The sequence below is a fragment of the Giraffa tippelskirchi genome, chromosome 11, assembly GCF_054371585.1.
Source record: "Giraffa tippelskirchi isolate mGirTip1 chromosome 11, T2T-mGirTip1v1.2.pri, whole genome shotgun sequence".
In the NCBI taxonomy this organism is placed as follows: Eukaryota; Metazoa; Chordata; class Mammalia; order Artiodactyla; family Giraffidae; genus Giraffa; species Giraffa tippelskirchi.
Window position 1 is genome coordinate 55,488,300 of NC_137285.1, and position 18,720 is coordinate 55,507,019.

The 18,720-nt window shown below is 42.0% G+C and overlaps 1 protein-coding gene across 10 annotated transcripts in view; it reads right to left on the reverse strand.

Moving 5' to 3' along the window:
• The window catches only part of ZNF827 (zinc finger protein 827), a 192,247-nt gene that overhangs the window by 81,275 nt on the left and 92,252 nt on the right, over positions 1 to 18,720 (reverse strand). For all 10 annotated transcript variants that reach the window (XM_081544236.1, XM_081544243.1, XM_081544237.1 and 7 more), the window contains exons 6-7: positions 10,508 to 10,747; positions 8,053 to 8,107 (exon numbers count right to left, since the gene is read on the reverse strand). In XM_081544236.1, the coding sequence (XP_081400362.1) occupies positions 8,053 to 8,107; positions 10,508 to 10,747 (295 nt within the window). The remainder of the gene's footprint in view (positions 1 to 8,052; positions 8,108 to 10,507; positions 10,748 to 18,720) is intronic.

Below are 18,720 nucleotides of genomic sequence, written 5' to 3' on the forward strand. Positions count from 1 at the left end.
GAGAAAAAGATTGGTGAAATAAGTGTAACAAATATTTATTCAGTCTGGGTGGTGGGGATATGGTGGTTTATTGTATTATTTCTTTCGCTTTGTTTAAAAATTTTTCATAATAAAAAAAATCAATATCAACAATCAAACAAAAAGTTCAACCCAGACCAACTACCAGACAGAAAAATGTGACAATAAAAAATTGAAAAAAAAATAAAAAAATAAAAATGCCTCCTCATGAACAAAATGCTTGATATTACCAGAAGTCAATAAATGAAAAGGCCTTAAGTATAAGATAAAAATTTAACCTTCCAATTGGTAAAATAAAATTTTTTAATGATAAATCAAAGACCTTTAAAATATTCTCTCTCTCATTAGCTTCTAGTAAAATTGTAAATTCAACCTTTTTGAAAATCAATTAGACAATTCATAGAAAAGCCTGAAAACTGTGCATGCTTCTTGAGTTAATTTATCTTGGCATTGTTTATATTAGCAACAACTTGGGAAAACAAAACCAAGCCATTAATACTCAATAATTAAGGAGACATATTAAATAAATTAGGGTACACGCAAATATTAAACAAATAATATTGGGTTATGTTTACTGATATGAAAAGAAGTTCTAAATATATTACTAGGTAAAAGAGAAGATTATAAAACAGTACATATGGTAGGATCCAGTTTTGATAGGAAAGTATACATCTACGAATAGATAAAAATTTAGCTAGGATACACACCACCAACCTAGCAGTCAGTGGCTGCCTCTGGGTAGAGGATTGATTATAAGTGGTTATTATTTCTTCCTTATGGCCTCCTACATTCTCTGGAAACAAAAGTTATTTTTTAAAACTTAAAAAAATGATTAAGTTTTACAGTTTGGAATCCTTTCCTTTTAAAGAAACTCTTAGTCTTTTAAAGAATAAGCCAAGGATGATATAATTGAAGCAGTTGTAAAAGACATGGGCAAGGGAAATTGTTATCTAAAATCTGATTCCATTAATATCAGTAGACTTCAGTTGCAGAAGGCTGAAAGTCATGGAAGAAAAAAACTGTTTAAAATATTGAAGAAGAAAAGTAGGGTATTTCACGAAGAATACATTTTGGTAATACTTTTAAATTTTTTTCTCTGAAAGGTACTTCTAGTTAGTGTATCCTAGAGGCAGGCCTCTACCCCATATAACCTAACACCAAGTTTTCAAGGAACAATGCCTGTTGCTGCAACTCGAGCATTCATCCACCGCGGAGCCAGGAAACTTCTCAGGACAAGGAGCACAATGCCAGGCCTTGTCGACGGTGGCAGAGACAGGGAGGCCAGACCCCGGGGAGCCGGAGCCAGGCACAGCCACGGAAGTGAACCTGCATGTCCAGATCCCTGAAATGTCAGCTCGTGGAGGGAGCCGGCTCCGCAGGAAGCTGACTTTGTACGTGAACGAGGACAACGGGCTTCTGCCGAGGTGAGCAGAGCACAGATGAACTCAGTCTCCTCTGCAGTGACGCAAGAGCCCTGGAATGCCCGTGAAACGTGGACGGGCCCCGGGCTGCTGTGCCGTCCACCAGGGCTTGCCCCCTCCACAGAGGTCAACCTCGGACTGGTGGAGATATTTCGAGTAACAACTATGAAGACACCCTTGAGGGAAAACCCCAGATTGGAAGAGCAGGAGTGAAGGCGGCACCGGAGCCGCATGTCACATGTCCCCTGACTTACAGATTGTCATCTCGTTCCAGATTGCTCTGGGCTCCACACACAGAACACTGTTGTAAGCCAGGAGAAATAAAGATGAGAGAGACCATGGAAATGAAGAAAAGAAAGGCACAGCCCTCCTCAGATCTTGAAAAGGAGACTGAAACTTGCCTCTCCATAGTGACACAACCTTAGCAGACCTGGAAGCACAGTGTCTCAACTATAATGGCTTGACGGAGAGGTCACAGATGGGAGGAGGAATGGCAGAGTGTGATACCTACAGGACAACGGCGTATAGGAACAGAGAAAAGTACCGAGGAAGGTTCGGCGCAGTAAGAAGGGAGAAAACCTCAAAGGGCAGCAAGGCACAAAGTAGTTTGCAGCTCTGTGTATTAAAAACAAAGAACCCATTGTTTAAGGATGGATTTTAACTTCTTTGAAAAATGAAAACTCGAAGAAAAGTTGAAAAGGATGGACTGCCAATGGAAAACACTCCAGTCAACATTTATGGCAGGGCAGCTACAGTGGTGCAGGCTGTGCACTGAACAAAGGTACCTTATCTGGGGGTGAGAGTGAAAGTGAAAGTCGCTCAGTTGTGTCCAAATCTTTGTCAGCCCATGGACTATAGAGTCCACGGAATTCTCCAGGCTACAATACTGGAGTGCGCAGCCTTTCCCTTCTCCAGGGGATCTTCCCAACCCAGGGATCAAACCCAGGTCTCCCACATTGCAGGTGAATTCTTTACCACCTGAGCCATAAGGGAAGCCCTATCTGGGGGTGGATCACTATTCAACATCACAGACATCATAGATTCACATATTTATTAAGACAGTATTCCAGTAGATGGCAGTGTCTTGACGAAGGGTGTTTTTAAAAATTTGCAATGGCCCATCAACAGCCTTGACTTGACCAAAAAAGCACTAAAAATCTTAACTAGAGGGACTCCATGAAATTAGCAGCAATTTTCATTTTTTAGAAACAAAGTTCTATGCCTTTAAAGTCAGAAAATATAAAGGGTAAAGCAACTATAAGCAGAGCTACTCAAATATCAATTTCATTTGCTCTGTTTCCTGTTTATTTTCTTAATTGCTTCTATGTAATCCAGTGTTCTTTATTTGTAATCTTTTACTTTTTAAGGTAATGGAACACTGTTCCCTTACGTCTCTTGAAAAATGAAAAGGGGAAATTGCACAAATTGAAGCAGTGCATCGCACTCTAACAAATTTGTGCAATTTCTATTACTGACTCATAAATATTTAAGGACAGGCATCCAAACCACCACCCAGGCAAATTCTATATTGGACACTTTCAAGTACATATGTCTTTTAGTAAACACTGTAAGTGCCTTTATCTAAATCACAGAAAAATAGCCCACATTTCAAATTCTGAAAATTGGGCAAATTAAATATCGGTTGGCAGGGCATGGTCTGACTCTGTCTTTCTGATTTTCCCACTTCTGCTTTTCATCTAGTAATGGAGAAAAAAAAAATTCAGGTAAATACTTCCTGGCTCTTGGAGCAGAGCAAGCCAGGTGTGAGAAGGTTTTCTTATAGGCCTGCAATCTGATATCCCCATGGACACTAAATTATTAATGGGGAAGAGAGAACAAATATCCAAGAGAACGTTCTTGGCAGCCATTGTTTGAAGTTCATGGTGTTACACAACATCAAGCACGTCCAATTCACCTGCCAGGAGCTATCTGATTCTTACTCTAGGGTTCCATTTCCCTACTTCGATCTTATCCAGCATCTGGCTGGGTGATGGTCCATGTCAGAAGATGTAGATCTTCTTTTTATTCCATTAAACTTTGGGATCTGGTTATGATATCATGCCTCATATATTTTCATCTACAAATGATCATATTAGCTGGTTATCTGCTCCTGGCAGAACCTAGGGTTGTACCGGGAAAGGAAATCGAAAAATCAAGATTGTATTAGTCTCTTCAGCCTCCAGTCTTTCTGTTCTCCTGGGTCTGGGTGGACCCATCTCATTTGTCAGGCAGAATGGCATTAAGAATGCCACACGCTATCTCAAAGGAGATGCAGAGACTTCTTTACACTTAGATTGAATTTTCTCCACTCTAAGGTTAAACAGGCAGAAGAACTGCTGTTTTAGCATTTACAGTGAAGCTCCAACTGAAGGACTGATTCAACGGAGGTGCCCCCAGGAGGACACAGACACGGGTGGAAAAAGGGTAAGGTCAAGGCATGGGTGAGCAGGACCACATGATCCAAAATCCCAGCTGCTAAGCAGATTGATTTCGCAGCCTGGCCACATGGGGTGCCCTGGTGGACAGTCTTCTCCTTTGCTTTCGGGAAGATGATCCTAATTTAAGCAGCTGAGCCTAAGTTACTAGGATGATTTTTTTTTAAAGGCATTTTCAAGCTAGTTCTTTAAATGATGTCTAGGATTTGCTTCAAAATAATCTAGGGGAAGGAAGAACAAAACGAAGGGACGGATGAGACAACATTCGTGAACTAACATGAACTGCTAATTGTTTAAACTCTATCCTGGGTACATTCTCTGCTTTTGCCTATATCTGATATTTTCCATTGTAAGAGGTTTTGAAAAATGAGACTAAGAGTCAGTGATCCAGAAACCTGCCAGTTACTGGTTTCAACCCTTAGCTTTACCTAAAACCTCTTTTATGAAATAGCTAACAAGGAATGTTGTCTAACATCACTTGCTCGTTCCATGTCTCCCGTCTTGTAATCGAGATAATGACAAACAGAATTGCCGATGGACAGCTGTGATGACGGAGGATTAGATGAGGAGAGGGGTGCAGTCATCAGCCTTTATGGGATGGGCTTCCTGTAGCCTGGGTGCCTGGGCACAGAAACCAGCACATATTGGAATGCCAAGCTACAGAGTGTCTCACTCTGGGCTGCTACACTTTTCCTCTGTTCTTGTGGTTGCAATTACAGTGACGATTAATAATGATAATCAACTGTTGGGGAAGTTGTGGGTTGATAAAGGACAGGGACAGAATTGTAGAGAATCAGTTTCTTTCTTCAGCTCTGCACGTCTCTTTTCTCCTCTGGTTTCCCCAGATCTCCAGACCTCAAGAGCAGACCCCAAAGGGCAGAGGGGCCCCGGCAACCACTGGCATTTGGAAGCGCCTGATCCCAATACTGCACTGAGGCCAGCATCCAGGGCTACCCTTCACAAGTAAAGCATCTCAAATGTGTCCAGGAACCCTTAAACATGGACAACTCCGAACTCTGACTTCAATCATTAGCTATCCTTCTGGACGGTCCACTTCTTCTAGGAAATCAAACATGGGAAATCAGGTAACTAACCAAACGTTGCACTTAGTACTTAAAAAAATCAGGAGATATGGAAATTTGGAGGCTTGATGCAACTCTTTCTGGAAAGTATCACAAATCACACTTTAAAACATAACCCTCATTAGTTGATCTTGTGAGAACTTCTTACAAAAAACAGTTCTTTCTAAAACAGGAATCAAAAAAGAAGAGATAGAACTAGCATTTTTTTCTAATTTCTGCTATCAGTAACTCAGGTTATAAAGGATTTCTTGGCACAAGGCAGCTTGATTCTATTACACCTTAAGTAATGAGGTGAGAAGGGAAAAAAATAAAAAGAGATCTCTTTGAGGAGAGGCTAATTGGGCAAGCTGCCCACTCAAAGGAAAAATAAAAACACGCCAAGGATTTTGTCGAAGAACAATAAACAGAGAAACCTGTAACACTGATTTCTGAACGCTACATCATGGGGTGGGGTGGGGCGCCCATAGGAAGCATGTCTTCCTTTGCTTTGGGCAAAAGATCTGATTTGGATTTCTTCTTACTCATAATCTCCCAGCAACAGGAGAATTTAAGGATTGCTTCATATTTGCCAAATGGCTAAAAAAAAAAAAAAATGTCTTTTCTATCCTATAATTATGCTCCAGCTCCAGCCAAGGGAATTGAGGCCATGAGGCATATTTCATTTGTTTGGGGCTAGTTCAAACCTCCTCTTACCTCTTCCCAGAGAACATCTGAAAAGCATGCCATAACAAGGTCTCTCAGCATACCTTTCTTTTACATAAGTATCATCATGTAATCTTAAAGAGCCAGCAGGAAACATCCAAGGAGACACTGCTGGGGTCTTGCCCAGATCACCTTTAATGCATTGGTGCACCCACCCCCACGGTGCTGGGAGTGTTGGCTGCTCATAGCGAGAACCACCCTCATGGTTGGAGTGGTGGGCTGCACATTCCTCGCTGAATTAGTAGATAATAAGGGGGTACCAAGAGCTGGCTCCTTTACCTTGAGGCAGGGTTTACTCTGTGGTGCAATCCATTTCCCAGAATTCTCTGTGGAAGGGAACTGGAGCTAGAATCCAGCTCACACCCTGTTCTCACTCAGCTCCCCTTCTCTCTCCCAACCCACTGCACCCCAGCAGGTCGCCCTGAGAGCACACCCACATGAGAATCCTGTCTCAGGCTCTGCTTCTAGGGAACCTGACCTGTGACACTTCAGGAAGCCTATGGAAGCAAATTAAAATTGACACCTATTATCTTTAACCTGCTGTCTTTTGACATCTACCAATCTGGCTAATTTCATGTGTTCAGACAAACGAACACAGCATAGATACTAAAAAAATAGCCTGAAGATTACATTTCATGCTTTTGAATTGTGGTGCTGGAGAAGACTCTTGAGAGTCCCTTGGACAGCAGGGAGATCAAACCAGTCAATCCTAAGGAAAATCAACCCTGAATAATCACTGGAAGGACTGATGCTGAGGCTCCCATACTTTGGCCACTTGATGTGAACAGCAGATGCATTGGAAAAGACCCTGATGATGGGAAAGATTGAAGGTAAAAGGAGAAGAGAGTGGTGGAGGATGAGATGGTTGGATAGCACCACTGATTCAATGGACATGAACTTGGGCTAACTCTGGGAGATGGTAAAGGGTCAGGGAGGCCTGGGATGCTGCAGTCCATGGGGTCACAAAGAGTCGGACACACTTAATGACTGAACAACAAGATTACATGGTGAAGGCAGACTGGAATGTCCAGCAGTTCGCACCTCCTATTTGGGCATCCAACTGAATGGACAAAATCACTTCTCTATCCCTTAGACCGATTTCCCAACACAATGCACAGACCAGATCAGGTCGCAAGACTAGTTTCCCATCTGTACACTCATACATGGATCAAGGCCAAGACTATGCCTAGGTTCTGCCTCTAGCAGAACACTATATAAACCCTGTGTAAAGCAAGCTGGCTCTGTTTTACTTAATGTTTAATATGTGCCAGTCCCACATTTCAATTCACAGAATTAAAAAGCAGCAGCAGCTCAGCTGAAGGTTCAAAGGAGCACTGTTCCTGTGTCCTTTGAGCATCCTGTGTGATGCTCTGAGCTTGATTCCTGTCACATCTTCTGCCCCAAGAATTAAAACCACAAGATCCATCAACAGTTCCCACAAGGAAGAATCTACGTTTTCTCAGGAAAGTAAAGTTCCTTGACTTAAAGCCTTCCAGGGGGAGAAACATCCTTCCTGGGTGGTCCAGGGGTGAGGACTCCGTGCTGCCACTGCAGGGGGACAGGTTCCATCCCTGGTTGGAGAGCTAAGATCCCACATGCCGCACGGCATGTCCAATAGATAAATAAAATACATTTTTAAAGAAGCCTTCCAAGGGGGAGACTGTCTCTCCCCAGAGCTCCTTTTCCAGTGATGGGGTCTGCGCTTGTTGGCACTTGCCTGCCAGCTCAGATCTGGGTGGTTGTAAGGCTCAGAACGAGTGGCAGATGGGCAGGCAGCCCCCTGGCTAACCTTTTCCTAAACCTCCTCTGGCAAATGGGGAAGCTCCCTTACCTACAGTTGTTAGTGATGTCAGTTTTCCTGCAAGTTTTGAGAGCACTGTCTTTCTTCTGCATTTTTGCCCTCCTAACAGTGCCGTGAGTTAAACAGTTGGGATGTCCCTGGCGACAAATGATCAGCTCACAGCTGCAAAGCTCCTGAGGAACACAGCTGAACTCGGTCTACCAACCGAGTGAGGCTTTCCCGAGACACAGACTCAGCTCCCAGTCACAGTGTGGCCACCCGCTTCAACCCTCAAGTCAGGAAACTTCTGCCTAAGGGGATGATAATATCCACTTCACAATATCATTGTAAGGAATAAAAACAACCATAGTGTAAGGAAAACTCGCAGCGCAGTGACACCCTCAGATGTTTAATAACCGTGAATGGTCTTTCCCCTTGGGGTCCTTTGCTTTCTCTACTGATTCCACCAACCAAAGTTCAAACCCAAAATGGTGGAAAGGGGGTGACTTCTGAACCCAGTGAAAGAAAAAGGCTTGAGCAACGCTGTTCACTCTGTGATGCGGGCCTGATGACTCCCACAGGGGGTATTCCAAGGGGACCCCACAGTGGCCTACCTGGTGGTCGTCCGGATGGTGCTTTCTTTCTGAGTGTGCTCTTTGCTCACCTTCTCTGTAAAGAGAGAGGATGAAACAGACATCTCTTAGGTTGTTCTGACTCAATCTGTGCGTTTAAGGCTGAAGCAGAAACATCGTCCACATCTCTTTCTCTCTTGTGGTTTTCTTTTGGTTTCTTTTTCAAGCATTCAAACCCTTCCTGTCTTACTGGTAAAGACAGGCAACAGAAGCATGTCAACAGCATCTACCAAAATAGTTTATTAAAAAACCAATCAAAGGGAAAGAGTTACTAACAAAGTACAAGCGTGTGTCTGATTTTCATCAGACCTCAGTAAGTACATGTACATACCACACACACACACACATAGATGTGCACAAAGATAGTTATTTCGATTATATTTTCCCCCAGCTGAAAAATGTCTGCTTTTCTCTGATTCAGCATGAAAACTGCAGTTGTTGCAACTGTTCTGCTTCTGACTTTGATGACAACCTTTAAGCATTCCGTATTGTCAGGCCCCTTTGTGAGGCAGGCTATAAAAACAGTCGTAAGACCTCTGGGTGTGAGAGTCATTGAGCGCTTATTCTGATAAATGTCACAGGGGACAAAAAATATCATTAGACGAGGGGAGGTACACTCTCCCTTACTCCGTCTTGAGGCCTGTATCTACCAGCTGTCAGAAATTATTTAATTAGCTTTACAGGAGCACAAAAGTTGACCCCTGGTCTTCTCTAGCCAGTTCAGATGTGAGGCTTCTCACTGTCACAGCACTCAGTGGCTTCTCTGAAGTCTCCAGAGGAAACCTGGCCACCTCTCCAAGGGTTTCAGATTTCAACGGCAGGGCAAGCGAAAAACCCCTAATCTCATGGATTCGGGGAGAAAATGTAAACAAAGATTAATGCTATCCTTCCCATGCTTTTAAACACTGGTCTGGGGCTGCCGTGTCGTGTGCATGTCTGCGTGGACGATTCCTTTCTGTCTGCTCAACAGTGGCAATGAGGGTGAATTTGGATTCACAGGCAGGGTTCTTTGAGAGAGCAGGAAATCAGGGCTAAATGACTTGCTTGAGGTCACCGGGGCGGTCAGTGACAGCGCCAGGGTGAGAACTCTCAGACACCAAGTTTTGAGCTGATAGTAGACCGTGATAATATACTGCTGGAGATAGAGACTTTTTGAAAAGAGCCACACTGGCCTCACTTCTGCAGATGTGAACTGCCAAATCACTCACAAAATTACATTGTTTTTAGAGCTGCATTCAGCCTGTTTTGCCTTTTTTTTTTAGAAAAGCATCTTGCATGTTTGGAGTGTCTTTGGAACTTGCAAAGAACTATATGGCCTATTCAGTTTACTCACTTCACTATTTCCACTCTCTGCGCTTTGCACAAGCACAGTTCTTGTTTGAGAACCCAGAGCCACCATTTTCAGCACCAACCAGTAACTTCACAGCTATGGGTGGTGTCACAAGGCCAGTGAGAAAATGAGCTATCAGAATGGCATGCAGATCCTAGCTTCTTTCCTTTTTCTGGGGTTTTTCTTAGTGGAGAAAAGTTAGCACTTAAATAATGTGGCATTTAAATAATGGGTGTTTTAAATCTGCAAGTCATAGCAAAACAGAGTTCATGTAATATCAGTGACAAATGCTACTGATGCCTGAATTTCAGTATGTAGGCCAATGCTTGACCAAAGATAAAGTATCTGTATTTCTACATAAGTCTGAATCTTATATGAATCTCTTTCATTCATCTCAATCACATTCAAACAGTAACAGCACATTAAACTTAATAACAACGAAGAGGATGCTGCTTGAAAGAGGTAATAAAGGGAACAACTTAGGTTCTAGGACCCTTACCTAGTCTATCAAAACATTTAGCTGAGCTAGCAACTGACTTCTAGACTTTGAATTCTAAGTAGTCGAAGTAGAAAAGGTTGGTTTACAGAAAATGTTCTACTAGGTTATAGCTGGGGAAAGAGTCCTTACAGTTTCATCTTTTACTTTTCCCTTTCCTTGACTTTTTTTTGCAGGGGCAAGATATATAAAATCTCATTAATTCTGACCACACTATTTTGGAATTCACGGTAATTCAGCCACTGTTAGAGTAAATTGAAGTTAATCTTTTGCACATTATAAAAAAAAAGAGGCTGTTGATCAGATCAACTGCCTAAACAAAACTAAAGGTGAGATATTTTATCCATGCAACAGGGATCTTTTGCATGGAACTGAATAGAGCTCTAATTTCAAATGATTCTTAACTATTATTAAATAAAGTTTGGCAGGAGTTTGACTTGGCAACATCTGATGGACTGTTCATTTGAGTGGCGGAATCCATGTTAAAGTAACAAAATGGATTTCTGTCTCAAAAAGCCTATGATGCAGGTGTTTTTTTTACTTCGTTAGAGTAGCTTTCCCTCAAATCAGTCCCAACTATTGACTTTTTTTTTCCCTGCAAGAAAACGTACCTGACAGTTGAAAAAGCAGCTCGGAAGCCATCTTCACGGAGATGTCCTGACTGAATAGGTTTCTCTCCGGGGGCACTCTGCCTTCTGGCAGCTTCTGCAAGGGCTCCGTTTTCTCTCGCCCGATTAAAGTGCTGTAGCCAACATTGCGGCTGGGTGATATTGAGACCTGCGAGTCCTGGATGTCAACCTCCATAGGTTCCTCTTTAATCTTCACCATCTGAGTGTCCTTGTAGCTTTCCGCTGCAAACAGGTGAATGAAGAACAAAAATGCTAGAGTTTCTTAAGTCTGAGCTAAACCCAGTCTTTCATCACAGAGAGAACTACAAGGGAGCAGTTAAGAAGAAAGCACCGTGGCACACTGGAATAGTTTGAAAATCTTCTAGTTTAACCTTGTGACCAACCTAGCAATCGTTACTCCTGGGCATATGCCCTGAGAAAACTGTAATTCAAAAAGACACATGGACCCCAATGTTCGCTGAAGCGTTATTTTCAATAGCTAGGACATGGAAGCAACCTAGATGCCCACCAGCACATGCATGGATAAAGAAGATGTGTATACCTTGGAATATTACTCAGCCATAAAAAGGAATGAAATTGGGTCATTTGTAGTGCTGTGGAGTGAACCTAGAACTCTGTCATACAGAGTGAAGCAAGTCAGAAAGAGAAAAACAAGTAACATACTATAATGTATACGTATGGAATCTAGAAAAATGTTACTGATGAACCTATCTGTAGGGAAGGAATGGAGATGCAGACATAGAAAACAGACGTGAGGACACAGAGGTGGGGACGAGGAGGGTGGGGTGAGCTGGGAGAGCAGCACTGACGTAATATACACTATCGTGTGTAAAACAGAGAGCTAGTGGGACGCTGCTGTGCAGCACAGGGAGCTCAGCTCAGTGCTCTGTGATGACCTAGAGGGGCGGGATAGGAGGGGTGGGAGGGAGGCTCACGACGGAGGGGATATATGTATACATATAGCTGACTCACTTTGTTGCACAGCAGAAATGAACAGAATATTGTAAAGCAATTGTACTCCAATTTTTTTTAAAAAAGAAAAATAGTTTAAACTCATCTGACTTCCAGAAAAGGCAGGAAACTGAGGCTCAGAGAGCTCAAGTGACTTGCTCAAAGCCACACAAATGGCAGCAAAACCAGGGTGAATGTCTCCAGATCTAGAACCAGGTTTCCTGACCACAGTTTCGTGATCACTTTCACACGCTATTTCTTCTCTGCCATGCTGCTTCTAGAACTTACAGACAACACGGCAAATATCTGCCCTTGTTTTATATTTATAACACATTCAGCTTCAGTGAATCAAGTAAGAGCGAGCATATTCATACTATGATTTTCTCCCCCTCTTTCGTAAGCTCCGATCAATATTCTTTTCTTTCTTTTCCAGGGCACCTAAATTAATAAAGAATAAATAGGGTTGATGCAACCGAGACATTTACACATTGCTGGGAGCTAGTAATCCTCAAGACCACCTAGGAAGTTAATTGCAGCCCAAGGATTAACACTTAGAAAAACAGCAATCCTACAAGTTATAATAACAGTTCGACCTGCTGACTGCTCTAGCTTTAGGTGTGGCTATTGAACATTTGGTCTCTAGCTTGAAACATACATTTACTTTGGAAGGCGAGAGTGTCTTTATGGACATGTGTTCCTTAGAGTTAATGAGAGAACACCCTGGAAACAAGGTGGGACAATTAGCCCAGCCATTAATTTGGGTCACTTTAAAATAAGGCCACACTTTCAAATCCGTAAACATCTGTTAGCTATTACTGTACACTGTACACTCAAACATGCCGGAAAACCTAAAAAAACAAAAAACAAAAAGGACTAGATAGATAGATGACAGACTGGATTACCTAGGCAGGCCCTGAATCCAATGACAAGTGTCCATATCACACACAGATGAGAACAAGAGAGACACAGTGGAAAGGGCCATGTGAGGACAGACACTGTGCTGTAGACTGAATGCTGGAATTCCCACCCCCAAATTAATATGTCGAAGCCTAATCACCAACGTGACGATGTTTGGAAGTAGGGCCTTGGGGAGGTGATTGGGTCATGAGGAGCCATCCCCCATGCACTGGGTTAGTGCCCCAGAGAGCTCCCTTGCCCCTTCTTCCATGTGAGGACACAGTGCAAGGATGCCAGACAATGAACCAGGAAGAAGGCTCTCACTTGACCGTGCAGGCACCTTGATCCTCGACTCCCAGACGCCAGATCTGTGTGAAATACACTGCTGTTGTTTACAAGCTACCCAGTCCACAGAAGCCCAAACAGATTAAGACAAACAGATATTGGAGTTTTGCAGTCAAAGCTAAGGACTGCCTGGAGCCAACAGAAATTCGGAAGGAATACGGAAAGATTCTCCCCTAGAACCTTCAGATTTCAGACTTCTGGCCCCCCATTTCTGCTGGTTTCAGCTACCAAGTTGGTGGTAATTTGTGATGGATGGATGGATAGATAGGTAAGATACATACATACATACTGGGTTGGCCAAAAAGTTCTTTTGGGTTTTTCTTTAAGGTCCTAAGGGAAAACTGGAATGAAATTTTTGGCCAGCCCAGTGGATGGATAAATAGACAGACAGACATAACAGTAAGAGGCAATAGTAAGTAAGTGTAGATCTGTGGGACAGTTAGGAGATATGACAGGGAAATCTCATTGCTCTAAGCGGGGTCGTCAGAGAAAGCTAGACTCTCCTTGCCAAGTATGAGGCAGGTGAAAGTCAAGTATATGCAGACTTTATTGATTTGCAATAAAGAAGATAGAGGAGCATTTTTAATGAAACAAAATTAATAGGGTGCTACCCATAAGATTTCATGTAAGAAGTGTGCTAATTGTGCTTTTTTTCTTCCTGACATATTACACATGCTTCTCAGAGAAAATGACCTGTTTTTTGTCAGCAACTAAACTGCAGGCAACTGTTATATTTAATTTAGATCCCTCCCCCCACATTCCTGCCAAGCTGTTTTTTCTTTTTTTTTTGCATATCTGTGACACTCATAAAAATCAAGTCCATTGATTCCATCAGCCTAAAAAAAAAAAAAAAAAAGGAAAAGAAAAGAAGAATATAAAGCTTTCCAAGTTACATGCCTGGGTTCTATACCTTTACTTCTGGTCCCTCTGATTCTTGAGTCCTGACTGCACCCCCTGACCCCTTAAGGGGTTTGGGGACCTGACAGCCGTCCTGACCTTCCCTTAGATCACCCATAGGGGCAGTCACCACACACAGTGCCCTCTTTGTGTCCCCTCAAACTACTCAGGATCTGGAAAATACACAGTGGGGTCAGTGTCACAGGTACATAATGATGTCTCTGAACCTTGCCAGTCATTCCAAGGCCTGAGGACAAACACAAAGGGATGCTACAAAGGGATTCATTTCGTTAAAACAAAAAACAACAAACATAAAAACAGCAAAGCTAGAAAGAAGCTCTTTTATTTATCTCCCCCAAACCTCCTTTTCCCCAGCTTTGCCCCTGGATTAAAAATCACCTGTCTGTATGGTACTGGCACAAAGATAGAAATATAGATCAATGGAACAAAATAGAAAGCCCAGAGATAAACCCACGCACCTATGGACACCTTATCTTCGACAAAGGAGGCAAGAATATACAATGGAGAAAAGACAATCTCTTTAACAAGTGGTGCTGGGAAAACTGGTCAACCACTTGTAAAAGAATGAAACTAGAACACTTCCTAACACCATACACAAAAATAAACTCAAAATGGATTAAAGATCTAAACGTAAGACCAGAAACTATAAAACTCCTAGAGGAAAACATAGGCAAAACACTCTCCGACATAAATCACAGCAGGATCCTCCATGACCCACCTCCCAGAATATCGGAAATAAAAGCAAAAATAAACAAATGGGACCTAATTAAAATTAAAAGCTTTTGCACAACAAAGGAAACTATAAGCAAGGTGAAAAGACAGCCTTCAGAATGGGAGAAAATAATAGCAAATGAAGCAACGGACAAACAATTAATCTCAAAAATATACAAGCAACTCTTGCAGCTGAATTCCAGAAAAATGAATGGCCCAATCAAAAAATGGGCCAAAGAACTAAACAGACATTTCTCCAAAGAAGACACACAGATGGCTAACAAACACATGAAAAGAGGCTCAACATCACTCATTATTAGAGAAATGCAAATCAAAACCACAATGAGGTACCATTTCACACCAGTCAGAATGGCTGCTATCCAAAAGTTTACAAGCAATAAATGCTGGAGAGGGTGTGGAGAAAAGGGAACCCTCTTACACTGTTGGTGGGAATGCAAACTAGTACAGCCACTATGGAGAACAATGTGGAGATTCCTTAAAAAACTGGGAATAGAACTGCCATATGACCCAGCAATCCCACTGCTGGGCATACACACCGAGGAAACCAGAATTGAAAGAGACGCATGTACCCCAATGTTCATCGCAGCACTGTTTACAATAGCCAGGACATGGAAGCGACCTAGATGTCCATCAGCAGACGAATGGATAAGGAAGCTGTGGTACATATACACAATGGAATATTACTCAGCCATTAAAAAGAATACATTTGAATCGGTTCTATTGAGATGGATGAAACTGGAGCCCATTATACAGAGTGAAGTAAGCCATACACCAATACAGTATACTAATGCATATATATGGAATTTGATAGATGGTAATGATAACCCTATATGCGAGACAGAATAAGAGACACAGATGCATAGAACAGTCTTATGGACTCTGAGGGAGATGGTGAGGGTGGGACGTTCTGGGAGAATAGCATTGAAACATGTATATTATCATATGTGAAACAGAACACCATTCCATGCTCGATGCATGAGACAAATGCTCAGGACTGGGGCAATGGGATAACCCAGAGGGATGGGATGGGGAGGGAGGTGGGAGGGGGGTCCAGGAAGGGGAACACATGTAAACCCATGGCTGATTCATGTCAATGTATGGCAAAAACTACTACAATATTGTAAAGTAATTAGCCCCCAACTAAAATAAATAAATTTCTTTAAAAAAAAAAAAAAAAGAAGGATGCTAGCACAACGATTGATACAATAAAATGAATGTTATTATGGAAAAATGGAAATTAAGATTCTCTTAATTAGCCTGTCATTTTGTACTTATCATCATGTTTGTTTTACAATGCTTTATTAAATCTGGCTTTATGACAAAAGAAAAAAAAAAAAAATCACCTGTCTATTTCCACTCCTGGATTTAATGAAATCAGTTTTGTCCACCAGCTTTCAAATGTTTCATTTTTCATATTTTTAAACATTTTCATACAACAAAGATAAAAAATAATATATTAGTTAAATCTGGATTTAATTTGGAATCAAAATATTTACTGAAATACAACACCGTGCTTCAAGGTATGGCTAACCACAGGAACTATCACATCTTCAAATAACACTAAAATTACTTGAAACACTAAAGTAACACTTCCAAGTTTCTCTGCAGCTTGGATGACAGTTAGGCAGAATTCTTAGAAGAAAAATGTCCACTTTCTGCTGTGTGCCTAGTCGCTCAGTTGTGTCCGAATCTTTGCGACCCCATGGACTGTAGCCCACAAGGCTCCTCTGTCCCCGAGGATTCTCCAGGCAAAAACACTGGAGTGGGTTGCCATGCCTTCCTCCAGGGGATCTTCCCAGCCCAGGGATCAAAGCCAGGTCTCCAGCATTGCAGGCAGAGTCTCTACTGACTGGGCCACCAGGGAAGCCCAGGCTGATTTTGCTTCCCCCATTAGATATCAGTCTCCATGCTCTTTGTTTCATATCAAAAATACTTCAATCGTCCTAACAATGCATAGATGCTCTGAATAACAGATTGTTAAATTTAAGCATTTTAAAGATGACATTACTAACTGGTAACATTACTTGGCTAGTTCAGACAACCCAGTAGTTCAGATTGAAACAGACCTGAAATAACAATGAAATTAACATAGTATTCCTTCTCTCTCCATTTTGGGCACAAAGCTTCCTTATTTAAACATGAGTACACTGAATAAAAGTCCTCTGGCTAATTTAGGGTAGAACATATTCTAAAAACCAACTTTGGGGGGAGCTGAATTATGACTTATAGATTTCACAGATGTTTTTATTGAACTTAATGCAAAATAATAGGCCACCTTTTAGTTACTTGAAACTGGTGGCATTTACCGCGGGGTGAGGAAAAGGTGAAAGGGGAACCACAGTAATTTCAGTCATTCAAAGTTACTCAAAGACAGAGAAGGAAAATACCTTCAATCTCTTTCCTTTCTCATTGGTCAGCTGAAGCAATCTGATTTTTGATGTTACTAACAAATCAGTTTTTTAAAAGCTACTTGGGATAATTTCAAGTATGATTTTTCCATGAAGTGCTTTCTTCTCTTCCTTATGACAACTCTTGACCTTTCAAAACTGCACAAAATACTGATGGCTGTTATAAAACCTTTAGCATTTGTAATCTACCTGACAGACTCCAGACTCACTGAGAAGTTTTCAAACTGACAGACAGTGAGTGGGCAAGTGAGACATAATTCAATAAATATTTTTAAAGTCCTTGCACTTCCATGCAATAGCATCATTGCCAAATGTTTTCTTACCTTTTTTAAAAAGCAGGATTTCTGAACCTATGGACATTTGAAGCCAGATACTTCCCTACCATGGGAGACTGTGCTGTGCATTGTAGGATGTTTAGCAACATCTCTGGTCTCTAACCACTAGATACCAGAAGCACCAGTCCCCTAATTGTGACAACCACAAATAACTCCAGATATCTCCAAAGTCCTCTGGGGGGCAAAGTCACCCCAACGGAAAAATACGGCTGTAAAGTTTTGCCACACTCTTTGTTTTTGCCCCTTCTCCCCTGACCTCATTTAATTAGAACCTAAGGCAAAGAAGAAAGAAGCTCCTTCTAAGTCCAGCTTGGTTCAACAGTATCTCAGCCCAGCTGGCCGAGGATGCAGAAGGCGGGCTGACTTGGGAACAAAGTGTCTGCTACATTTCTTTCTTGGTCCCCAGCTCACGCCCTTTTGTGTGGAGCATCCTAATATAGGGGCTTCCCAGGTGGCTCACTGGTAAAGAATCCCCAAGCAAGAGATGTAGGTTTGATCCCTGGCTTGGGAAGATGCCCTGGAGGAGGGCATGGCAACCCACTCCAGTATTCTTGCCTGGGAAATCCCATGGACAGAGGAGCCTGGTGGGCTACAGTCCATAGGGTCGCAAAGGGATGGACACGAGTTAGCAACTAAACAGCAGCAGCATTCTAACATAACAAGGGTTGAATTCATCACTTCACTCACTCTTAGCTTTGACTTCCTCACCCAGGGACATGTCTACACATCCATGATTTTACTCTTTCCCAACATCTTCCCCCTTCACACACATTTCCAATTCCTCTGGAATCTCTTCCTAAAATGGTAAGACAAATATTAATTTGACTCCAGTAGTCTCTACTGCTATTTCAACAGAGAACTTGGCATATGGGAAAAGATGGGAGAGTGTTAAAAAAGGTGATGCCTGGGAGGTGGGCTGCAGGTGACTGTTTACTGCAATGCTTATTTATATTTTGTAATTTTCTATGATGAATATGGGTACCTTGTCATATAGTTAAGTTTTTTTTTTAATGGAAAACAATTACATGCGCCAGTAAAAAGCTGCTACTTCCTCTTTAGAGGTGCACAGAACAGTGTGCACGCCTGGAAGCATCAGAAAAGTTGTTTGTGACTCCAACAAACCGCATTCAAACTCTGCTTGGCAACAGAGGAGAAAAAAGCAATGGGAATGCCGTAACATTGTTTTCTTTCCTGCCTTCATAAACACAAATATATATTAGCTATCAAACTGGGTTATTTCATTCATCAGTCACTTGGTCATTCTATAATCTTTTTTTTTAAACGTCTGCCATGTACTCAGAACCATGACGGCTGATTCATGGTATTCAGAGGTAAATACGACGAGGTTCTTGCCTTCAAGCAGTTTAAATCCAAATGAACAGATGATCAGACAAGTATCAACAGCCCTCTCATACAAGAAGTAAAATTCAAATGCAGGGTGGGAAGAGGAGTCGTGGAAGATCAGAAACCAAAGCACAGAAGTGGAATTGTACTCGACCAGGAGCATCCAGGGAATATCACATTGTCTGTCTGTCTGGAGCATCAAAGCTGGGAGTGCAACTGGCTCCCTGACTGAGCAGGACTCGGGTGGTGTAAATGTAAGAGCAAC